Genomic DNA, 25896 nt, shown 5'->3' with positions numbered 1-25896 from the left:
GGTACTGATGTCCCAGCTCCCTTGGGCTGGGGCTCACAGCTTTCCCCAGGGCACCCTGGGGCTGGGGAGGCTCTCCATCTTGTGCTTGACTCCCAGATCCCAGTTTATCACCCACACCTGGGGTTGCACCTGAGAAGGGCTGAGCCCACAGGTGTCAATGAGCTCTCAGTGATGAGAAACTACCCTGCGTGAGGGCACCTGCAGCACCCTCTGGCACTTTGCATGGAGCAGCAGTGCATTTCACAGGCAGTCCCTGAATCGGCACACGCGTGGGTCCCAAACGCTCCTCAGGGAGATACTGACATCACCACAAAACACACCAAGCAGAAGATGTCCCACACTTCCTACAACAATGTCAGTGTCCAGTTGTTTCATCATCTTCACCTTTGATGAAGTGCAGGAAAGCAATTCTCCTGGTTTGTACCACCTCTTTCAAACACATTATAAAACCCCAAAAGCTGTATATTTCAGAGCCAAATTGTGCACTTTCCCTTGAGTAAAGAAACAAGCCACAGACTGCTGTCCCTCACAGAGGTGTATCTGGGGAGTGAACAACACCCCTGGGTGCCGAAGTCCCTTTGTCATCCCCACTGGGCTACTGAGATCTGAGGGCTGGCCAGCCTGGCCACAAAGGCTCTGTGATGCTGGGGTTATGTAAAGCTACACACAGAGTAAGTGTGGCACACATAAATTGAGTTAAAAGGCAGAGAACAGGTATGTCTAAAAATCTAACTATAAATGGAAAGTCACTGCTGGAAGAATGTGGTTTTTAACAGTGACCTTCCTCTTCACCCCCCCAAAATAGGGTGATGAATCCTGATACAGTTTGCAAATGACTCAGGAATGCATTCAACTACAAATGGAGACAAACAGATTTAGATTAGAAATAGGGTACTTATAATAATTCAGGATAATTAGTCATTACCATAGACTATCATTTCTGGTTGAGTATTTAAACAAAAAACTTAGTTTAAGGTAGCCGTTTTATTTTTACTTTAAGAGGTCTAAATTCAGCTAAAGAGATTGGACTCAGTATAAGACTTGAATAAGTAAAGAAAATGCTCTGGCTCTGGAAAGTCCACATGAGTACAATGCCTTTTATCTCTTGGCCTTAAAATTTATGAAGTACAAATGTTGGTTAGGTTTACTTTTAGAGGGCTATAACCTTCTCCTATTCCCAATGGCACCAGGCCTAAATAAATACAATGAACAAATAAACCCATTTCAGCCCTGTGGTGGGTAGATGGATCCAACTTATTCAAAACAAATTAATGATAAAGAGCTTTCAAATCAAACTGTTCAGCATCACAAAAATCTTACACCTGCTTTTTTGACTAAATTGGTTTTGAAGACTTAGCATAAAGACACAGCTCTGATTCTAATGTTAGAAGGTATCTGTACACAGCTGGCTCTAGCCAGAAATATGCATACCAGAAAAGATTAGCTCAGCTATTGAGGGTTTCCCTCAATGTCTAGGCACAAAAATAAAGGTTCTATCACTGGAAAGAATGTTTCCATAAAATTCCCAAGAAGTTCTCTGATATTTTTTGATCAGATCTCAGTGGTGATGCTCAAAATTGCTCTGAGCTTCCAACAAAAGACTGTGATGAAGCTGTTTAAATCTTCTAGGTTAAGTATTAAATGGTTTTGTGTATGTTGTAAAAGCGATACATGTACTGCCTGAGACAGAGTCAAGAAACAGGACTTGGAATCATTGGATACACCATCAGGTTATCTTTAGTGGTCATGGCTGTAGTTTATAAAGCTCATCATTTCAAAATCTAGTGCTCCCATAATTTATTTTGATTAGTGTTATTACTTTCCATTACTGTATGGGTTTTAGGCTAATTGCTCTTTGCATGGGCATGCTGGGACATTAACAAGCAACACAAGCAAGTCTGTCAGGAGACAGAAAGTGCTCTCTGAGGGGGGCCATGCTGAGCTGGTGCCCCTGAGCACCTCTTGGCAGTGATGCTGAGGCAGGGAGCCTGCACCAGGGCACCCCTTCCCACTGCCAATCCCACAGCAGCCAGTTCTGCAAAGCAAAGAAAAACAAAATAGAATAAATCAAAACAAAGCAAAAAAAACCCAGAACAAAACAAAACCAAACACAGGGCTGAGCTGGAAAATATCTAAGGGAGGCAGTGACCCGTGCTCCCAAATGTAATCCCAGGGTAGGTGTCTCCAGTGGAGTCTGTCAATTCGCTCACAGACTGAGGCCCAAGCAGCTGGTGAGTGTCCACTGATGTGATGGGGAAGGGTGACAGTGACCCCCACACCTCTCTACAACAGCAACTTCATGCCTCAAAAAAGGAAGAGCACTTTCAAGATAAATCAAAACTGATTATTGTTTTTCTTTTGCTTTTATTCCTATTCTTGCAGAAAGGTCAAGAGTGCTGTCGTAATCATCCTTATGAGACATTGGCCTGTTTTTTAATATTGTATACTCACAACAGGCTAAACCCTGCCATCTCTATGCCTGCAGCATTTCTCTTGCTATTGTAAGGCTGCCTGAATCAGCCATGCACTTTTAATTAGCATGCTAGGAAGCAGGATAGGATTTTATTTTGAAGGCGGGCTCATATTCCAAGGGCCTGAAGTGTTTTATCAGTCTTGGTTAGAAATTAAAAGGAAGATGCAGGCAGTGTGTGTTCAGCAATCTCTATGTATGTCACATATTCTAGAGACCTGTTAATCTTCTGGCTAAAACAGGGTTTGGGTCCTTGTCTTATCTTCACTCTTATTTATTATTTTGATATTCACATAAATTGTATGTTGACGTCCCATTTGCAAGACAGAGAAGACACTAGTTCCTGCAGCCATTATCACACTGGGATGTAGGGACAAGCCCAGAAAACATGGAGAAGTTTAAATGTGATTTCAAATGTCAAGGTATATGAAAAAAACTCCCAGGACACTCCAGTGTCCAATCTGAACTCCCAGTTAAATGTGGAGAAGGATTTTGAATGTGTTACAGTTTGTGTCTCTTCCCATCAAGGTATCTCATCCAAGCTCCTGTGGAATAGAGGAGTTCAATGAATCCCCTGATTAATATGAAGTAATTTGGGTTCTGTGAGGAAAAACCCTGCAGAGGAAGTTACACAAACACCAAGGCTCGGATATTTACTGTAGGCATTGCACTGTGTAACACACAAGAAACAAGGAGAGCCTCCATCACATGCTCATATCTTTTTTGAGAAAGCTGATTTCAGTCATGAGCCTGAGGCCTCTTGTCTACTTTTGCATAAGGCCCTTCACTCCCCCCAGCAGTGTAGATTCACCCTAAAATGAGTGCTGATTAATTTAATGCTGCTTAATTTCATTGTATGATAGGATGAAGCCTTAGGCAGCTAATAAAAAAGGCCCAAGGGCTCAAGTGATGTAAACTAGCAGAAGTCCACCCAGCTGTGAGACTGGTGCCAGCTGAGGACCTTGTCCCAGCATCTGCATGATGATGCTCAGAAGAAAAATGTAGCTGAGGGTCAGGATCAGTGTCTCCAGAGCCCTGGAGGCTGTGGGCTCTGTGGGAACAAGATTGGTTACCTAACCCAGGGCCTTGGGGAGAGATCTGTGAGTCAGTGTCAGCTGAAGCATCCCCTCTGTTTGCTGTATTTCATCACGTAGGGACTGCTACAGATGTGTTTGGATAAAGCACGCAGTAGGAACGTGCTGCGTGCACCCAGGGCTGCTCACAGTCAGAGGCAGCCAGCAAGGGAAAAACAAATCCTTTAAAAGAGCCAGCTAGTGGAGTTTGTGGTGCTGCTAGACTTGATACAAATATAGATCTTCAGCTGTTATTCTAAAATACATTGTGAGAACAGGAAAAGTGTGTGTCCCCTTCCACACTCTTGGATTTAGGTGGAAAATTTCCTGGGAGGATGGGGGAGAGGAGGCTGAACAAGAAATGGGTGACCTTGGTGTCTGATCCAGGGGCAGAAAGCCATGACTGCAGACATGACCTGCATCCTCAGGGCACCCCAATGCACAGGCCCTGGGGCTATGCCTGGCCAGAGGGAACCCTGAGCTCGCCTTCACATGGCAACCACAGCTGCCTGCAGAGAAGGCAACCCTTGGGCTGGTGATCAGGGACAGACAGGCTTGCCAAAGGAAGGATTGGCATTTTCCAGATTGATGGAGAAGTGGCTTGTCTAGCCCTGTCAGGTTTCCTTATGCTGTGGGTTTTTTTTTTTTTTTTTTTTTTTTTTTTTTTAACCCCCTTACAGATTTCTGCCCTTCCTGTTGCCTGTAAGCTTAGGGCCATTTCCAGAGTGCCATGAGCCAGTTGGGTAAACAACCAGGCAATAGCGGTGTGCTCAGCAGAAAGCCCGTCCTGATTTATGGCCTCCCTGGAGTAGCTAGGTTAAATAACACTGGTAGAAATCAGCTATTCCTGTAGCAGATGATACTTCTGTTTACCACACTTCGTTGCAGACAAGTTTATATCATGCAGCTGCTCTGTGCATATGTTCCTACTACACTTCTAAGGGGGATACTGCAATCACTACGCAGCGGGAACTTCTGCTATCATAAAAACATGTGTGGGAATGATGCTGGAGAAATTCCCTCCCCTGCAGCTCTTACACTGGAGACACTGTTATTCTACACTCTCAGTTGTCTCCTCTTAGTTTTATCCTCTTTTCTAAAAACACTTCTCTTCTGAAACAAGAAACATACTCAGTTTTGTGCTTAGTTTTGGAGACTGGAGTGTTCAGGAGGTGAAGGAAAGGGGTAGCTCTGCACGAATTGTCTGAAGGTCACAGGCACTAGAGGAGTGTATGGCTCATTGCAAGAAACAGAACTGGAACTGCAGGTGAAAAAACCTGAGCATGGATAGTCAGTAAAGAAGAGAGCAGCTGGGTGGGGGAGGTGAAGTGTGATGCTCAAGATCTAAGCTTCAGGAGTTTATTGAACCTGCACACATTTAGATTTGGGTTTAGCAATAGATTTCACTAAAGCTCCATGTTATTGTGCTTTCTTGGTAGGTGTCATGCAGCTGCTTTTCCTTGGCAGATTTGGGATTCTTCTAGAAAATAGAACTTGTTCTTATAGAACATATTGTTAGAACCAAAATAAAATGATCATAGGTAAAAATATTGCTTGGCCAGACATAAGTAAAGCACATTGTGGGGAAGTGGCTTGTGCAAACTCACTGCACCTCAGTGAGAAAGCCAGAAAAACAAAATGTCTTTTGACTCCTGGCCAGTCCTCCCCTCTGGATTGTATTTCCTCTTCTTTGAGAGGAAACACAAACAACTGATTTGGCTAAAACTACATTACAGGGGTGGAAAGAGAAAAATCCCTTTCTGACTTCCCAGGCAGGTGCCAGATCTTTGCCCCAAGCCAGCACAGTGACACCATGCCCAGCACCTCAGTGGAGCCAAGCCCTATGGTCAGAAACAAGGCAGGATCCCACAGGATGCCCTGGAGTGGCTGACACTAAACTTGTGGGATAACTTGTCTTGGTTTTGTGCAATTGCAGAGGGAAACTAGGGAACAGTTCAGACCTTCACATACATATGGAAATATGGCAATGCATTGAGCAGAGCAGTGAAGAGATTGTCAAACAAAGCAGGAGGGGAAAGTCTGTGCTCCAAATGATTAACAGGCTGAGGGCCAGACCTGCCTGCCTTAATCCTATTAGGTTGGTGAAGCTGATGGGATGGACCAGAACTGAGGTAGCCCTCAAACAGGGGCAAAACATGCTTTCAGCTGCTGAGGTCTTTTGGAGGAGAACAGGGTTAGAGAGCACAGACGGAGAATCTGTTCTCTAAAGCATGATCTGGAGAAGCAGTAGCATTTATAGACCTTGTGGTAAAAAGGCTTTTAAGAAGATTACATCATAGCTAGCTTCTGTGTTAATACTCAGCTCTGGCACTTATCTTTACAATGCATGCTCACAACAGCCACTGCCTTCTGATCTGACTTTGTCCGGTGCTTTTCTAACCAGCAGTCTCCCCATGAGACGCTGCTTTTCACTCCCCATCTGATTCTCTCTCAACATAAAGGACTGAATTGTTTTTACCCCGATTGAATCACACCCTGTGGCTCTCTGTCCCGAGCAAAGGAGAACTGAAGCCTGTGCCTCGCAAGGCAACCTCCTCCTTGCAGCAACACAAGCACTTGGGAGAACCTCACAGGCATTGTCACATTGTCTGCTCTCCACAGCCTGGGTCACTGCCAGGTTGGGCAGCACCAAGAAAGTCCTCGTGACACCCCCAGGTAGTCCTAAGTGCTGCCTCTCCATGGGAGCCATTGCTCAGGCAAGCCCTGCCAGACTTGGTGGCCTGTTCTCTGAAATTCAGGAGATGTTGATCAGATTAGTGGGTATCTGGTGCCTCTAAGAAACAGGTCACAAGTGCCAAAGCATTTGGTTTTAAATTAGTACCCTGGCATTTATTTTAGAAGGTAACCTGGTTTCCAGAGGTTCTTAGCACTCTGAGAACCAGGATGCTTTAAATTGGGTATAAAGATATACAACCTTGAGTGCAATCTTCTGCCTTCCATGATACAGGCTTTAAACTCTCTGTACTTAGGCAGCACGTCACTGCAGAAGACAGAAATTCCCCTCTGGAGGTGAGTTTCAGGCTCAGTTCTCCTCCTTGTTCACTGGGTGATTTTGGGACAATTTCCTTTCCAGCCTTATTTCTCCTTCTCCAGGATGGGAACAGTAGCTCCAGCTTTCTAGATGGTTGCAAGGTGTAGAGATAAAATGTGCAACACAAGGCTGCATGTCAGCACTGTTGCTATTTCTTTCCCAATTCTTTAATAGAATAGACAGGCCCATTTAGAAGTACTTCATCTATATTTCTACAAGAACTACCTGTAATTACCTGACCTTCCTTCCAATTGAAGGAAACACAGCAGCAAGGCCACGGTCTGTGAAACAACAGCAGAGCACAACACTGACCTGGAGACAGTAATTCTCAGTTCTTTTGAACAGAGGCACCACTGAGAGACACTGAGATGAGCCAGTACCATCCACTTCATTGCACAAACACGCAGTCTTCAGTGGCAACTGATGTGCACAGGCATTTTATGAGCTCTTGCAAATCTTCAGTGGGGAAAAATCAGTGCTGAACACAATCTGCTTGTCCTGCCAAACTGTGTGACCTCACAGTGATGAAAGTGAAAAAGCATCCAGAAAAAAAGAGGCCTGAAAACACTGGAGTTTTATGCTAAGTCTGCAATTTCAGCACACTTGGGCTTATTTCCATTAACAAGCACACACACACATGCACACAGATATCTGCAGTTCTTTAGCCTAGAGAAAAGGAGGCTCAGGAGAGACCTCACTGCTCTCTACAACTGCCTGAGAGAAGCTATAGACAGCTGAGGGTCAGTCTCTTCTCTCAGGCAACCAGCAACAGGACAAGAGGACAGTCTTCAGCTGAACAAGGGGAGGTTTAGGTTGCACATTAGGAAGAAGTACTTTAAAAGAAGTGTGATTGGGCATTGGAATGGCCTGCCCAGAAAGGTGGTGGAGTCACCATCCCTGGAGGTGTTTAAGGAATGTCTGGATGTGGCTCTTAGTGCCACGGCTGTTTGACAAGGTGGTGTTTGGTCATAGGTTGGACTTGATGATCTCAGAGGTCTTTTCCAATCTAAATTATTCTGTGACTCTGTGAGTAACTTCAACACGGGCAGAAAGAAGTTTGCTTCTGGGAATCAGATATGTGGGGTTGTTCAAGCTGCCAGGGAAGAGGACTATCTTTGCTTGCAGGCTAATGGCACTGTGCCCTGAGCCATTTAACATCAAACAAAAGTATGAACCAGTGAAAGAAATAAAGAGTTGCTTCCAAACTAGAACTCACTAGGTAGAGGATATGCATTTTCCCACCTCAATCCCATAGCCAATATCACCTCCCAGGTCCACTGCAGTAAAATAGCTATAAAAAGAAATGACTCTTCTGCACAGTTTCTCCCCCAATCAACCTGCCTTAATTTCAGGCTGTTTCAGAGGCTGTTTTAGGTCAGAAGATGGGCTCATCATCAGTACCAGGAATTTCTGGGAGAAATAGGCTCCTTTGTGGTGCAGTGCAACTGAAGAGGGCAGCCTATGGAAATGCAACTGCTGAAGAGCAAAGACACTAAGTAGAAAACTTGCCTCATCCTCCCTTGTGACCTGATGGCCACCACTCACCTCAGATCAACAGTGAGGAAGTGATTAGTAAACAGTAAACATTAGTAAAGATCTGTCCAGTCCAAAATAAGGTGGGACACTTGCTGAGAACTAAGTGGCCTGGAGAGCTTATTCAGCATCTATCTGCATTATAAGGTGATAAAAGCCCTTAAAAAACTAGCCCTTGTTTCCACTGTGCCTCAGGTACCCTTGGATGAAATCCATGCCCCAAAAGGTGCCATGAAGGCAGGTTCTAATGAGCCTGTTAAGGTTCTGTGGTAGTGGCAGCTGTATGGACACTGTAAGCTCATATAGTGAGCCTTCCCAGGTTGTTAGTTCCCTTATCTGCCGATATACTCTCCTTTAGCAGGGTTTTGCTGAAGCTGTACCATCACTGGCAGAGGAGTAATGACAAGCCATAGTGCTGGTTGTTAGTGTGGGTTCATGTCCAGCCCCTCAGGCTGCCTCCTTTCATTCACTGCTGCATGGTGATGGTGCAGCTGCAGGGGCTGCATCTCAGCCCTGGCACAGTCCTCACTGTGTGATGGTACAGCCTCCTATTCCTTGGGACGGGACACAACTATCAATTCTATAACAATTACCATTACTTTTGAGCCTAATAATAATAATGATCTTCAGTGCTTGACACCTACTAGTCTCAAATACAAAGTTTACAAGGATGAAAACATATCTCTGTTTCAGATATGGTAACTCTGGATGTCTGGTATTTTAGTTGACTCTGTTGAGATCTCCCAGCAGGTTGGAGGCAGAGGGAGAAGCAGCGCCCTTGATGCTCCTTCCACCATTCCCTGGAGGGTGGGCAAGATATCTCCTTTGCAGGAGTCACAGTATGTCACCCTCAAGCCTTCTGAAAGCTTATCAGCCTTTCAGCTCTTACAGTGAACAGATCTTCCAAGGAGGGATGACAGAGGCTGAAATTCAAGCAGCTGAGATGTGATTTCAGGAGTCTACACTCTTACAGTGATGACCAGTCTTTCACCTGAGATACCTCAGAGCTCGCAGATTCAATCTCACAGAAAGATGACAGATTTTCTTGCTATGATGTTTTATATACAGATTGAATTAAAGTCCAGATTTACACAACTTCTTAGAGTTCAACAGTATTCCCATGAGTGGTGCCATCAGTCACAAGCTATGCAAAGTGAATAAAATTCAGTGCTACTGGTATTAATTCATTATCTTGTAGATCCTTAACAGCTTTTTTAAGAGCTTGAGAACTTCTAGGTAATAGCAAACATTAGACATACCTCACGTCTTAGTGCTGACACTTTCTCAAAATTAGTACCTTCAGGGAAGTCTAAGACAAAACCAACTGCAGACTGAATTTCCTAAAACAGACTGTGGAAGACCTGGAAATATTCTGCATATTTTCCTAATGTGTTAATAGGACAGTTTCTAAGGTACTGGTTTATGTCCATCTCTGAAAAATAAATGGTTTGCCCGTGGGGCACCCCACTATATGAAGAGAGTGACTATAACAGACATATACTTTAGATTGGTAAAATGCAGATGGCTCTAAAGAGTTCACTTTATAAAGAAAGCCATATTGCAAGTCATGTGTCTAAGTTTTAGGGAACAGCCAGCTGACTGTGTATCTGATACTTCTGTTGATGTATGGCATCTATATAAACATAATCCTCCTATTTGATATTATGTGGTTTATTCCTTGTATCACTTCAACAACTCAGTTATGGCTGGAATTAAAGGCTACAGTGATCACTTAAAAATGTCCCTTAAGAGATCAATTAATAATTCCCATACCTACTGCTCTAAGTTCCTTTTCCAAATTGTACTCAGATTCAACTTAAGGGAAATTAAATTGATGACCCACACAGGGTAAAATGGAGCTGAAATGTGAAAGGCCTTCCAAACCAGGTGTAAATTTAATTCTAATATAAGTAAAATTACATTTATCAACTAATATTTTTTCATGCAGTTTCCATAAAATACAGAACATTTAAAAAGACAATTACATCACATTAACAGATCGAGGCATGTCACCGTGCCAAATGCCCTTATAGGAAGTCCTCAATCACCACTCAGTGTATTTGGAACACCTGGAAAAACTAAAAGACAAGGCACAGGTTTCTTTACAGTCACAAAGGCAAGCAAATTGTTTACAGGTTGCTACTGCACTGGCCCCAGGCTTTACACAGACCATGACTGCATACTGAACCTACAGCAGTGGGCAGCCCCCATGTACAGAGCTGTCCTTAAAAGCTGAGGCAGAGCACCTGCACCTGGCCAAATTGAAACAAGAGTTAAACCAAACCCTCCCTGTGCTCCACTGATAGTCATTTCCTTTGATAAGGGCTTTGAAATAAAAATATGCATCACTTTCACAAGGAAAGGAAAATGTCCAGGGATGATTCAAGAGAATCTGCTCCATTGGTAAAAGTCCAGTTTAATAACAGCATTTGTCAAGGAACAGATCTTTGTCTAAAATTATTTCTAACCAATGAACTAATGAAATAACAGCTCCATTTAAAAGACACTTCAAAATAATAAAATAATTCATTTAAACAGCCATTAGGGATCCACAATTTGCTGCTATATTTATGTAGTTATAATGCAATATGTTTTACTAGTGGAAGGGTTAAATTAACTTGCATAATTATTAATGACAGATTTTGGCAGCAGCATCAGTTATTAGCTGATATTCATACTATATTAATGGACACTGTGTCCTCACTTTGGGATAACATATTGAATTTCCAGACTACTGCTTCCTTGACCTGCTACATTGACTTAAATATTACCCTTAAGTTGCAATTACACAAGCAGGGCAACACCTTTATATCATGTTCAGAACAATACAATGCACAAAAGCCTTACAAGAACATATTTCTGTAGGTCTCCTTTACTGAGGTCAGCTGCTTAGCCCTCCCTGCTGGAACAGCTTGTGCCAATTAAGCATTTACTTCTGACTTGTCAAGATGAGGCACAACTCCTTCTGCCAGGAGCAGGTGAACCTACAATTACTTGTAAATCAGCAGCCTCTGACTCATCAGTAACTTCACTGAAGATTTGTTATCTTCTTAATCAGTGAAATGGTAGGCATGTACAAATGGACTGCCATCCACGGAAGGAATTAATGTCTTCAGCTTAGCCAACTCCTTCTGCTTAAAAAAAAATCAAGATGTTGGAGTATGCAATTCAGACTAGAAAGGACTGTTCTATTGCAGAACCTGTTTAATATGTGATGGTTCTTTTTAAAAATTAGACAATGCTTTTAATCTATAGACAACAGAACTCCCACTGATTTGGGCACTGCAAAATCTGGCCTGAGGGTCTTACTTCTAAATACTTCAAAATGCATTTTCAAGAGAAAGGATTTTTCCATTATATCAATTTATTACTGTATGAAAAATTAAAAAAAAATGCAAGGTCCCAGAGCAGGAGAGATATTCATCACTTGCCTAAATAACAATTAGACTTGGCAAAACATTTCAGAATTTATTGTGATGAAAAACTCTGAAATGGGAAAGCACTGGAAGCTGTGACTGACCATCTGGTCTTACCAGTGTCTCAAACAGAAAGACAGAGATTTTACAACAACTCAATATGAGGAAATGTTAGGTGAAAAAGTGACAGCAGAATCCTATAATGAAAGTATTTGTATGAACCTTTCCAGTCTTACCTGCTTTCTAATCACTAATCCTGCTCTTCAGACTTAATATAACATCTTAGATGCTCAAACTATCAAATGTTGTATTTGATTGCTGCTTAAGAAATCTCCTCACCATAAACAATTTTCTCATTTTGACTGAGAGGTGAGGACTTATAACTTTTACTCCTACACCAGAAATAACTGTGCTTAACAGAAAAAAAAAAAGGCAGGATTTTGAAATCTTTATATCTTTGGTGACAAAATCAGAGTGCCTGCAATTTGAGGCAGAAAATCCAATCACTGCATTTCTGCTTTAGATGGGTGAATTCTGCTTAATTCAGTCTAGGATGCTTAATGATTTGGTTCACTGTGCTAAGAGTGAAGGTAGTGTCTGTGATGTGAAAACAACATGATGGGGACCTGGACTAGACTCTACTTCTGCCATCATCATCCACGGCTCCAGGCTGTGGGGTCAGAGTTCAATTTAGATTTGAAAGTCTCCAAATCCTACAGCCAGTTTTGAGAGTCACATTTCTCCAGTAACACAAAAGTGTATGTGGGAGACAGCAAGAACTGAATTTTGGTTTTGCTTTGTAAATTATGAACAATGCTCTCACACAAGACTGCGATTCACAGTGTGACAGCTGTGTTACCAAAACTGGAAGGGCTTCCCTGTTTCAGCATTTGTTTGCATTTTAAAAAAGTCACTGTCTAGACCAGACTTGCTCTCACAGTAGCAGTCACTACTGTAAAAGTCTTCATGCAGGAGACAATGTGTCCCCTGCCATTTTGGGCTACTGTAGTTCTCTGCTGTTCAGTTTTGGTAGTCCCTATGTTGTATGCAGGAGGGAGGGAAATGTCTTCCTCATATTATAAAACAAACCCAGCCTTGCCTGTTTCCTAACAATTCCTTTGGGCATCACTTGGGAGAAATCCACCCAAGATTCCTCTAATATGTCCAAATATCTGAAAACGACTCTGAACAAGTCTTTCAGGCAGAAGGGCAGTAGGTGAAGGGTGGTCCTGCCAGCTGAGCACTTATGGCCAGCAGCTTTGCAGTGGGCGCTTGTAAAGATAGAAAGCCCTCACAAGATGAAATGCCTAACCAAAGGGAAACTTAAACTCAAAGCTCTCTGAGGTGCTCAATTCCTATTGCAGCAGCCTACATCAGTCTGAGCTGAGCTGATTATTGGGCATCTTGTATTTGAAGATACATCATGGCCTCCAGAAAGACTTCATTTTGCAATCACAGCTTCCCCTCCGCTCCTGGGGGATAATCAGACCTCTGCCAAGGACAAAAGTTCTTTAGGCATTGAGTAGGCAAACACATCAGCATCCAAGTACAAGAAATGTAGTGGTGAGCACCAGGACCATGTTCAGCTTTCCTGCTGGAACAGCGATGTGGAGACAGTAATTCAGCATAAGTTTCAAACTCATTCTTTGAATCCACACTGGATCACCTCTGCATTCTACCATCAGATTTAGACAATCCTAAGGAAAACCCATTATTTATTATTTTATGTCCTAGAGCCATACAATGTTTATTTCTATAACAAGTTCCTGCTCTGAAAGGCTCTTTTAACAATTAGCAATATATCTGAAAAGTTTGGTTACTTGAAAACCTACACAAAGTTTAAGGAGTTCCAGACTATTCCTGTTCTTCAGATTCCTGCCTAATATACACACATTGTGACAGTCCAGAGATGAGTGGCATTCCGCAGGGGATGGTATTAGGACTGGTGCTGTTTAACATCTATGTCAGCAACACAGACAGTGGGATGGAGCACATCCTCAGCAAGTTTGCTGATGACACCAAGATGGGTCATGCACTCAACACACTGGAGAGGATGGATGCCACCCAGAAGGAGCAGATGTCATCCAGAGGGAAGGGATGCCGTCCAGAGGGACCTTGACAGGCTTGAGCAGCAGGTCTGTGCAAACCTCATGAAGTTCAACAAGGTCCTGCACCCATGTCAGGGCTATCCCAAGTACAAACAAAATCTGTGAAGAGAATAGATGAAGAGCAGCCCTGAGGTGAAAGACTTAGGGGTGCTGGTGGACAAGAAGTTTGACATGACCTGGCAATGTGTGCTCACAGCCCAGAAAGCCAAGTGTGTTCTGGGTGCATCAACACAAGCATGACCATCAGGTCAATGTAGGGGATTCTCCCCTCTACTCCACTCTCATAAGACCCCATCTGCAGTACCATGATCAGCTCTGGGCCCAGTATAAGGAGGATGCGGACTCACTACAAGAGGGCTCCATGAAGATGATCGGGTGGCTGGAGCACCTTTTCTATGAGACAGGCTGAGAGAGTTGGAGAAAACTCCAGGGAGACCTTGTAGAAGCATTCAGTACCTGAAGGGAGCCTAAAAAAAAGCTGAAGAGGGACATTTTACAAGGGCATGCATGGCTAAGGACAAGGGGTAATGGATTCAAACTGGAAGAACATAAATTTAGATTATATGTTAGGAAGAAACTCTTTACTGTGTGGGTGGTGAGGCACTGGAGCAGGTTGTCCAGAGAAACTGTGGCTTCCCCATCCCTAGAAGTGTTCAAGGCCAGTTTGGATGGGGCTTTGAGGAACCTGGTCTAGGGGAAGGTATCACTGCCCATGGCAGGGGGGTGAAATTAGATGATCTTTATGGTCCCTTTTAACCTGAACCATTCCATTAATCTATGACCTGTCCTAAAAGATCTGAATGTCCTTAGCTTTCCTACTTGCACAGAAGGGACCCTGCATGCTTTCTGAAATTAAGCTATACATCTGAGCTTGTATAGCTGCCAAAAGGTTTCACCCTTCTTGTAGTTGGTCATTTTTATTTTGGCATTTTCACCAGTCCAAATAATTAGTTAATTAGATGCTCTGTCTCCAGAGATAAAGATTTCACTCTGAAAAACAAAATGATACAATTACTGCATGGAGATTAGAGTCCTCTGCAGTGATGTCATTCACTTTGGCTTTGCACTGACATGATTGTGCTTGATCTCAGCTGACAGCTCAGGGCAAACTTCCACTAAGGTCAGGAGCTGTAAAGACTTCACTGTGTACCTATGTGTGAGCATCCAAACACCAGAGACTGGTACATGTATCCAGACTCAGCTTAAGTTTCCTCCTCTAAATTTTGGCTGAAGCAATGTTTGAATGAACACTTCCTTCATCCAGAGTGCAGATGGCAAAACCATGGACTCCTCACCCAATACCATGGACTCCTTCACCCAAGGGTAGAGCAGAGACAGCAAATGTTGCTCACCAACAAGTGAGGAGTGCAGGCTAGAACATATTTTCTCTTCCTTGTGCCATTTTAAAGAAGTCACTTCTGATTTTTTTTGTAAGACCTTACACAGGTGAAAACTGATACTGACTACAGTGTATATCTAGCTCTAACCCCTACCCCCTTTCCTGTTTTGAAAGCCTGGCTTTTACTTCCAGACAAAGTCCTTTCTTCTTTGCAATGCCCCTGGAGAAACCTGCATGCTCACGGAGTATTTAGGGGTTGACAACAGCCGTTTTTAAGATTTTTAAGGGTCAACATCACTTGAACTATCTTAATCTCACGGGTCTATGAAGCTGGGTTAGAAACGCTGCCTAAACAAGTATTCCATTCACCTTGTCTTAGTCTTGGCTGAAATCCAGAGACAAGGAGGAAAGCAGATGGAGAGAAAAAGACACAGTTAATTAAAGGCCAGGTTCTGAGCCTCTCTATTGCCTTCAGGTCATTACAGACATATCTAGGGAACACACTCAATTTCATTTTGAAAGTTCCTTCTTCCTTTGCTGTCAGCATCTAAGTTTAGTTGGCCTTAGGCCCCTTAGAGCCTCATGAGCTTTCCCTTCACTTCATCAATGAGCGGTTTTCTAGGCATGGGTTAAAGAGCAGGCTGCTGCTTGCATAAGGGGAGTTACTCCGGAAACATCCATGTGCCAAACCATCTGGAGGAGCTGCCACAGGCTCAGGGACCACGTCTCCTGACCGTCCTCACCATCACACAGTCCCCACCATGCTAGTCACTTCTAACATGGGCTGGAGTCCCTCTCCTCAGAGCCCCTTGGTAAGGTCCACATCTGTGTCAGATCAGACAGCAGTGTCTCAATGGGATGGCAAAGAACTGCATCTGAAATGAAGCTCAGCAAAGTCAAAGCTCAAATAGCCCATGAGTCCCACTTTGCAAAAAAAGGTACAGGTGAACCAGCAATACTGAGAGACCAGCATGCACAGGGAGCAGCATGGCTGATGGCAGCTTTCATTTAGATACTGCAAGGCTGATGGATTCCCAGGAGGAGGCACAGGGTTATGCTGCCGTGATGGAATTGGCTGCAGAGCAGAGACAGTGAAGGCAAGATCAGGGGTTGGATGGGGCACCATAAAAGCAAGTGGTCCATGTGAAGGAGTTAGAAATGTGGGGAAAGGAGACCTGGGGTCATCCCTGAAGGAGGACAAAAGCAGTCTGTTTAATTTCCCGTATTCATAAAGTTTCATTCATTTATTTAGTGCCTCCTCAGGATGTGCTGAAACACTCCCCACACATTCTTAATGTAAGTACCCACTCTAACAGGGAGGTGTCTCCTAAACCAGGGAAAGCTGGTGCTCCTCACACTGCTTGTGGTTTTAGACTGCCTGCTAAACTGTGTGATTCTACTAATTTTCACCAGAGGGAATTAGGTTATTTCCCCTCAGAGTAAACACAGCATTTGCCAGCTATTATATGTGAATTCCAGGATTCTCTGCATTTAGTAGATTTTGTATAAAGCTATCTGAAGGAAGCAGAGCTAAAGATTTGTTGCTGGATCAACCTGTCAATACTGAAGTGTCTAAAGAGACACTAAATGTACTATAATTGTTCCTAAATGTCCTCAAAGCACAATAAAAGCCTTTCAGGGAGTGATTCAGCTGCTCACAAACAGTTACGCACTGCCATCCCATACAACCAAGTAGGGTTTGTAAAACAATCAGGTGGGACTAATAAAAAAGACATATCAGAGGGTTCTCTGATTTTCCACAACAGCAGCTTGAGGCCACATCAAAGAGCACTAGATGCTTCCTATTGCAGACAAGTGAACTGTCAGTGTCTGTAGTGACTGGAGAGACAGGATTTTTACATCTATTGGCTTTAACCACCCAGTCCAACCATGGTAGCTGCTTTAGAGTTGATCTAAATCTCCAGCAACATTCAGTTTGACTGCAGAGAGAGCTTTTAAGGATAGTGCCTAGCAGACTGCAGCCTTTTGTGGCTCACAAAGCTCTGAAAGCAATTCCAGCATCTTTATGTAGTACCCCATGACACAGACACTGTACCTTGTAAAGGTAAAAACCTTTCAGCTCCTGGACTGCTGTTTTTTTGCAGATATCTTCCCAGTACTAAATTTTATTCACTTAGCAAATTCAAAGTGCAAATCTAGCATCAACCACTTTGCTCTTTACTTCCCTCTCCTCTGAATACCATTTAAAAGCAGTGTCTATAACATCAATATTTAACCACAAGGCTTGTTGTTTCTCCCAAGGAAGTGGATTGCTGTACACATGGACTAAATCACAGTGCCTAGACAGCTGATGATAATGAAAGCACCATTCAAGATGAGACACTTGATTCCTACTCTAAAGCTTACCAGTGAAAGAAATGTGTAATCTCTTTTTTTCATTGTATTTGAAATGAAGTCACTTGTTTAAATATTAGTCATCTGGATTTATATAGCTTATTTTTAGAACTGTGTTAGCACCTGGCAATCCAGCCTGAGAAAGCATCAGGCTATCCCAGTCACAGGCCCATTAGATTTCTTGTTCTTCTTTCTGCAATGTGTGATAGATTTCTTTTTTTCTGACATGATTTACTTCCCACTTGACAGGGGACAAATCCATGCACTCAGAGCAGCTGCCTGATGGAAGGGAAACAGCCTGGCAGTGGTGCTCCCTTCTCAGTACAGCTGGTCAGCAGGGCTGGTCCCTGTGCCAACACTGCCACATCTCATCCCTCTCAGGATAACAGGGTACTCCAGGCACAAGAAAAAAGAGTGACAAAGTACTTTATTTTCGGGCTGTGATACAAAGATCAAGATAATTTTCCATATTACTGCCCATGACATTTTCCTGAACATTGAAAGAGATTTTTCCTGCTATAAAAACTATCCCTCTCTGCTTTCCCAGCTGTCTTTGTACTTCCTTTCCCAAGTGTTTCACTGTTGGTTTTTCTCTGCTTTTGCCTTAATTTTCTGCAGTGTAGCACAAGTACAAAGCATGGTCCTGGCAGAAAAGACACTGAAAAATTCTGCCTGTCCTCTGCCTGACTAAAAGCTAGGCAGAAGCCTTCTTAATGTCTTCTGCACATCTGGAGATGGCGCTGATAAAGACAAACGGCCAGATGATGATACCTAATGATTTATTTTTCCTTGGGGGAAATGCTGAGGATACAGGATACACTTTGCAACACTGCTCCCAGGAGAGTTTATATAAGCAGGGAGAAGAATTAATAGGCAGCCTTATAGGGAGAGATGAATTTATGAAAATGCATAAGTGTTATGGAGATTTACTGGAATACCAAACTCCCGGGACCCGGTCTGTGTCCCTGAACCAGTGTGTGCAACAGAACCAGGAAGGTCTTTCCCACAGTGCAGGGACCATGGGGACAGAGATCACTCTCTGGAATTATCTGTATATCAGGGATTACAGGAACACTGATGTGGAAAGGCTTGGGAGCACTGATTTGTACGAAGAGAAAAAGATGAGTCTTAGCCTGCATGTGCATTAGTAGGAAAACTGCTCACTTGCCATTGACTCCTGACATGCCTCCTATTTTTGTAACAGTTGTAAGCAATTTAAAACCAGTGAGCCTGAGTCACTGCTATGGTAAACTGTAGTGCTCCAGTGTCTTGACAACAGTAAAATCTACTGAATGGTCTAGACAGAGTGTTTGGATTTTTGTCTGCTTATAAATTAATTTGCCTTGGAGCACCCAGACCTTCAAGCTGCACACCTGGCAAAAAAGGGGATCATGCCAGTCAAGGGGCAGCACAGCACTATATCTCTGTAGGAAAGTATTTCCCAGGGCTAGGGGATTAGGGAACCCTTTAAAACTGGGGAATCATATATAACACAATGAAAGGAGGGAATTTCTCTGCATTTCCTCCAAAAGCCAAGCATTATTCATTGATCAGAAAACAGATCTCCATCGCTACTGAGAATATTTCTTCTTCCATTTGCTAAGTGGAAAATGACAAATGAGCTAGCTGTGCTCTTTCCCACATCCCTTTTTCTGTCTGTGCAGGTGTCCCCATCGCTTTGCCCTCCTGCAGCACACCACAACAGTATCAGCAGCTACTTACTTGGCACTGCTAACAATCTCGGGGGCGGTGGAGGTGGAGGAGGCGGTGGTAACAGTGGAGGTGGCCTGCACTGGCAAATTTCCTGGCAGCTCTCTGTAAATTTCTCTGCTACAGGCTTGGAGCATGACTTCTGGGGCTCACCCTGAGTGACCTGTGAAGAAACAAGTCATTGCATGAGCAGCAGAACAGTGAAAACTGGTGAATGTGTTTTTCAGACTTAAGTACCTGAGTGGCAGCTGAGACCTGTAATGAGAACTGAGCTAAAGTTCCTAAGATGTCCCTTCCCTACACAGTCCCCATTTTAAATATTTTTTTTATTTAACATAGTACCTTCAAGAATTCTTTCCCGCTGTCAAATTTGGTTGAGATTGGCCAGCTGGTTTCTGAGTTATTATGGGGTAAGGAGAAGGCAGGCAGTGGCAGACAATACGATTGCATAAGCCTTCTTTCCTTAAGAAAGCCATCTAGCAGCATGCATTATTCACAGGGTCATTGCTGCAAGCCAAAGAGAGCTAATAAAAATTACAAGACAGTTAGGGTCAGGATTATGTTCATTTTCCTTATGGCAGAACTGAGAGCCAGAGGACATCCCTCCTGTGCTTTGCCAGCCTCACTTGGAAGTTCAGAGAGCATTTCACAGGGTGTTTCACTTCCTGCCAAGAGGGGAGGCTACCCGAATTTAATCATCTGTGGACCACAGCAATAACATAGTTTAAATGGAAATGCCACATTGTAGCCTCCTTTGAGATGAAGTGTTGGCAAATAATAAAGGGGAAGATGAGGCCTTGCAGAACCCAAGTATAAGCATCACTTGGCCATGGGCAATGATTTATCCAGTACTGGTATATGATCTACTCAGTAGCTTGATCCAGTCACAACAAGGACTATTTATTAACAGCATATTTTTCTTATCATAGTAGTATTTACATAACTAGGGATTCAAGGAATATTCAGTAAAGTTCAGTAAAATATAATGCTACAAAATGGAGTCAGTCTCCAGTGAAAAGGAAATTTGCTCAGCATCACAGAAGATACTGAGAGGTGTTAACTACAGAGGTCTCTAAACCAGCTCTTTTTGAATGATTTATACAGGATACAATTTCGAAGAGACAAAGCAAAGCCTAAAATATTAATAAGCATGTTATCTAACAAGCACTTTGAATGTAAGTATTAGGAAACCACCTGGGACTGACTTGTGTCCTTCTGAAGCTAAGGACAGTTATGCTAGCATATTTTCTTCTAAAGTTTGGTCTCAGGCAGGTTATTGTCCTAATAGTTTTGACCTAACATCATCTTCTTCAATTAGCTGTTTTCCACAGCACGTTGGTCATTACAAAGAAGATGTCTCATGCCACGCTTTCTGATCCGTTTTAGGCAGGCTTCTTCTGCCTCTCTGGCAGAGTCACACAGGGTTGCCTTCTCCCCACTTCTCTCTCCTGCCCAAGTTTTGCTTCCCTCCCCCTGCCAGCTCCAGGCACACAGTCTGTCTCCTCTCCCCTTTCAACCCGGGCCCCCAGCATGGCCAGTGTGCCTCTTCCACTACCCACAGCTGAGCACCAAGGGGGCTGCACTGCCCTGCAGGACAGCTGTACGCGGTAGTTTTATATATTTCTTGCCAGAAAGGAAGATATGGCTAATTAAAACAACATCACTGCACAAAGGACGTGTTCACATGCGTAGGAGGTTTCTAAATGCAGAAAGACGCATTGCTCTGGCCTCAGGGAAACGGAGGTAGGGCTTTGTTGATTAAATATTATAGGGAGGGAGGAAAGAATAGAAAAGGCTACGTGTAGCTAAGTTGGAAGGACAGCTCAGCACAGCATAAGGCTCAGATCTTTAAACAGCTTGTCTAAATCTATTACCAAACATAGGGAAAAAACAAATTCAGTACAAGTGCTTTCCAACTTTCCCCTTCACCATCAGGTAACAGTAAGAGGATGGTTAAAGATCATCCCAGACAGCTTCCAGGAACTTACACAAACTCTCTGAACACTCTAATGAATCAAAGCGACTTGGCTGTGTAATCCCTCATGACTAGTAATAAATCTGTCTGCTAAGAAGGTTTATTTGTTTTTAAAGTAAGTGATCCCAGGCAGCTGAATATCCTCCATGCTGCTTCAGCTCTTCCAACACTGCTCACAGGAGGAGTTGGGGTTCCAGGCATGCTCCCAAGAAGAGCACTGTGAGAGAAGTGTCCTTCCTGTGCAGTGTCAGGGGCATACCTGGGCAACCTCCTTGTTCAACAGGTGTGACAAGATTTACCTTGCTGACAGAAGGAGGTGGGGCAACACCTCTCCAGTGGTGTTGGCAGCTGATTAGGAAGCAGCTATTAACTCCTAGCTACAGCCGGGGCCCTCCGTTATTGGATCCTGAGAGCTCACTACAGTCTTGCAGGGGGCAGTGTGATGGGAGAAGATGGACACAGGGAAGAATAACATTGAGCAGACTTGGAGCCAGCTTCCTTTGCAGATCAGAAGCAGATTTGCATATGTAAGTTTGAAGACAGTGCTAGTATGGCAAAGCTACATTGACTTATTGCTCTAACTTAATATCAACCAGAACCAAAGGCTTGCTCTGTCTTTTTTTAGGGCTATTGACTGCTTTTAAATCCCTGGAGGTTCTTCTCCCTTAGGCTGGTAATAGAGTGTCCTCAGAAAACAGTGGATAATTTTCTCAATTACTTTGCAGACAAGATTAACATTATCATGGCCAGTCACTTGCTGCTCCTGCTCCTGTCTACTTTAAAAATATTATTTTAGGAAAAAAAAAAAAAAAAAGGAAAAGTTGCTTTGCTTCTCAATACTTTAGCCTGAACCTCTATAACAATTCCCCATTATAATTTTTAAATAGTCGGGAAAGAACTGATATTTGAAAGCATGGGCTTTATCACCTATTTGTTTCCCTTCTCCTGTCACTGAATGAAATGTGTGGTTGTTAGAAGTAGGAACATAAATAATACCTTGACGGGCTTGTCTTAAAGGCTTTGTTTTAAAAACAAAGATATTTTAAGTTGGTTGAAATCTGCCAAGAAAAGGAAAGACCCAAATCGAGGTTGAGGGCCTCTGGAGGAGAGAAATAGTCAAGGACTGCAGCAAGAGGACAGAATAGTAACAGTAATATAAAGCAGCAGATAACAGTAGCAAGATAGAATCAGGAAAAAAAGGAAGGCATTTGGTTCCTTTTCAAGGAAAAAAAATCCCCCGTTGATGTCTATTAGTCTTCTTATGAAAGAAATGGAGGCTATTACTTGTGTCTTCTAAAGGTAAACAGAAAAAATCACTAGAAAATATGCTTTAGGGAACAATCTTGCTCTGGCAGGAGATGATGAAATAATACTCCATTGTTTCTTTCTTACTGCCTGCAATTCAAAGTAAGCTGCCTTTACAGCATGTGGCAGGAAAAGCAAAGCATATTGAAATAGCCACACCTTTCTATGGCCAGGTCACCTAAATGAATCTGGCCTCAAACTTTACTGCTTATTTGTTCTGGCAGACTCTTCCATGGCCCCAGAATGGCTTTGGAAGACCTTTGCAGGTAAGGGGTAACTGGAAGCCCACCAGGCTGCCAAGTAGTTTGTGGCACAGAGGTTGCCTTGGCGAGGGATCACCTTTGGAGATGGATTCGCAGGGCTTGCTCCCTAGCTCTTCCAGCCATTCCTCCGGGTGCTGGAGGTGCCATGAGCATGTTTTGTTGGCATATCTGAAACTTGGTTGCTTTTTTGGCACGAGGCTTGCTTAACACACTGAGCAGTTGGCCAGTCTAGACATATGCTGCCTGGACTTCAAGCTGATGCATTTTTTTCCCTGCTCTGAAAATATGAAGAGTTGACTTTATGGATTTGTGCATTTGATGTGAACGTGTTTTGCAAAAAGGACAAATATTTTAAAATACTTATGGAAATGAAAATCTGATCCACAAATGTCCAGGGAAGAACAAACAGAAAGTGGTAACTGGTGGTTTCCTTTTGCAGTCTCTGTCTCTGAAGTTTGTGCCTGTGGAGTATTTCTCTTTAACCCAAGATTTCTTTTAGAAACAGTGATCCTAGTCCTGTTTTGCATACCATGGAAGAATAAATCTGCATGTGGTCAGAACCGTTTAGTATTTCAGTAGAGTCCCATGGGGTTGCAGCAGTCCACAAGCACATTCTACAGAGTGGGATAGGAAAAGAGGATTAATACAGTCCCTGGAGGGTGGCCTTCTTGTGACTTTTTTTAATCAGGTAAAAGGAGGAAAGCTTTAACAGAAAAGTACAGTTGACTGGAGGCACGGAGACCTCTAAAAGCCTGCTGATGTAGCAAGAGCTTTGTCTCTTGGAAGCAGTCTACAGAGATGAGATGAGATCTCAACACTGCTGCATAAATCCCAGGACAGCTCTGTGCAATTCACATCAATTAATCCAGATCCATGTTTACAAAACCAGAAAAAAACATGTCCCTGCTATTTATCATAACCCTTTCTGCTCTTTTTCAAATTATGTCCAAAGCCTCTGACAGAATCATCCCTTCCCTCTTGTCACAGAACTGGCAACCATGCGAATAAAAAAAGATTGTGGGTTTTGTTTTGATTTTGTTGTTAGTAAGATAAATGTTTCTCCTTTGATTAGCATCTGACTGATTCTTTTAAGTGTCTCAAGGCAGGGCCTTAGGAGGAAATGCCGAAGTGGGAGGGAAGGCTGTGCCACACGAAGTCATTGTGGGGACAAATGCGTGAAGAGGGGCTGGGGAATGTGAGAAAACATGCCTGCTGCTATAGATGGAGCAGGGGCAGGGGAGCGACGATGCAACATTGCAGAATTAGTCAAGGAGAGAATGGCTTGTGAGACTGAAGATAAGAGCAAGGATTATGACTCAACATGGGGAAGGAATCATGGGAGGGGTTCAGCCATGAAGGAATTTCAGTCACAGGAAGGATGGAAGGCTGGCATGCCAGTGAGCATTCCATACCTGCCCTTCCTATTGGAATCTGCTGATGGTAGCCCAGTTTTGGGAAAACTGGAAAAAAGCTTGAGTATGAGCAGGCTTACTGTTTGTTCTTCCACAGAACAGCAAGCAATAGCACAAGTATAGTTGATGAATGGGTCATTCATCCAAATTCCAAATTATTGCAAGGAAAGGCTGGTGAGCTCCTTGGCTTTTTTATTTCTCAGAGCCTGTTTCAATTTTTATAAATGTAATTGTTTTTAAAAAACCGTTTTAGATCATGTGAGCAATTTCCCAGAAAGATGTTTATCTGAGTTTTTTTTCCTCTGCTCTATTGACTGATAGGGGAGAGGTTGCAGGAGGCATCTCTTTTCACCCAACTGTGCTTCCCTGAGAAATTCAGTTATAGTTTAACTTAAGATTAGCGACCTAAATACTTGAGGAGGACAGCAGGAAGGTAGCGCTGGCAGAAATTTTTATGACAGGACATTGGTTTAAAGGTTGTTTTTGTTGTATTTCTGTTCATTTTAATCCATAAGGAGCACAAATCCTCTTTGTCATTCATGGCAAGAGACAAGATGCTAAAACAAACATCTCTCTAATCTCTTGGGAGTCACTAAGTTTAGATCGGGGAGTAAAAGATGTGGAGTCTCCACTTTGTTTTTCCAAGAAAGAAACTGTAATTGGTTTGTTCTTGAACGGCACTTGGCTGGCTCATCAATCACTTCTCCGAAGACTTATATTATAAATAAACTTTAAAATATCGAAGTGACGCATTTGAGATGAGCTTTGCTGCTGTTCTGATTCTCCAAACTGGATGGGCGCTCTCCCTCACTGTATACCAATTTCTCCCGGTCTCTCTTGCTGCCCACCCACATTACAATCAAGGTCACACAACACCACGGCGTCGGAGTTGGTAAAAGCTGATTCAGCCCTTTACCCAGAAAACCCTCAATTCAGTTCGCAATCAATACCGAAAACCCACGGCAAGGCACGACCGCCGGGGCTCCGCTCCGCCGCTGCCTCTTTCCGTGCATCTTGCCACCTACAGCGAAATGCGCTTCCCAGCCCTCTGACCGCCGGCGCGCCGAAGAAAGTCAACTCCATCCTGCTGGGACCGAACACTCTCGGACCGAGTTCAGCGCTCCGAGGCTGGCACCGGCCGCCCGTCCCGCACACCCGCCGTCCCGCAGCACCCAGCAAGGGTGGCCCTCGCCGGGGACAGCAACAGCTCTCCCGGCTTTGGGGCCGCCTGCGCGACCACCGCCCCGCCACGGCCTCCTCCCCGCAGTGCCGGGGGTGCCGGAGGGGCTCTGCCCGCGCCCCCGCTTTTCACCCGCCCCCGCCCCGGCCCCGCCGCCCCCCGCAGCTGCGAGCGGGCTCGGCCGCCCTACCTGGAGGGACCCCCAGAGCGGGTGGAGGGCACAGTGCAGCAGCAGGGAGGGCCAGCAGTAGCGGAGCAGCCCCAGCAGCTGCCGGAGCAGCATCCCTCCTGGGCGGGCGGGGGCGCGGGCTCCGGGCGACCTGGGGAGGGAGCAGAGCGAGCCGGCAGCAGAGGCGTTGGCTCGCACCCATCCCCGGAGCGCGACTGTCCCAACTTTAATTCTGGAGGGGAGGGAGGGAAGGCGGGAGGGAAGGAGGGGGGGGAGGGAGGCAGGGAGATGGGCGGGTGGGGAGGGGAAAGTGTGGTCGGGAAAACCCAGAACCCTGCAACTCCCGGCTCCTTCAGCAGGGAGACGCGCCTCCACCCCCGCCCTGCCCGCCTCCCTCTCCGCCCCGGCGGCTTCCCCTCCCTGGGATGCTCCGGCTGTGGCCGCCGGCAGCCTCTCCGTGCCGAGGGCTTCCCAGCCGGCGCTCACCGCTGAACTCGGGGCTCCCGCACACACGGGAGGGGAGCGGGAAAAGTTTG

At 44.2% G+C, this 25896-nt stretch overlaps 1 protein-coding gene across 2 annotated transcripts in view; it reads right to left on the bottom strand.

The window, feature by feature from the left end:
• PRIMA1 (proline rich membrane anchor 1) overlaps positions 1 to 25647 on the bottom strand; it is a 45997-nt gene extending 20350 nt beyond the window's left edge. The window contains exons 1-2 of one of the 2 annotated variants that reach the window (XM_068192542.1): positions 25382 to 25647; positions 19069 to 19219 (exon numbers count right to left, since the gene is read on the bottom strand). In XM_068192542.1, the coding sequence (XP_068048643.1) occupies positions 19069 to 19219; positions 25382 to 25474 (244 nt within the window). In that variant the 5' untranslated portion in view covers positions 25475 to 25647. The remainder of the gene's footprint in view (positions 1 to 19068; positions 19220 to 25381) is intronic. The other variant, XM_068192540.1, reaches the window with a different exon arrangement.
• Between the last annotated feature and the right edge of the window lie 249 nt (positions 25648 to 25896).

Source organism: Anomalospiza imberbis, chromosome 6 (assembly GCF_031753505.1).
Source record: "Anomalospiza imberbis isolate Cuckoo-Finch-1a 21T00152 chromosome 6, ASM3175350v1, whole genome shotgun sequence".
Classification (NCBI taxonomy): Eukaryota; Metazoa; Chordata; class Aves; order Passeriformes; family Viduidae; genus Anomalospiza; species Anomalospiza imberbis.
Note: the sequence above shows the minus strand (reverse complement) of the source record. Positions and strands in the feature narration are given on the sequence as shown.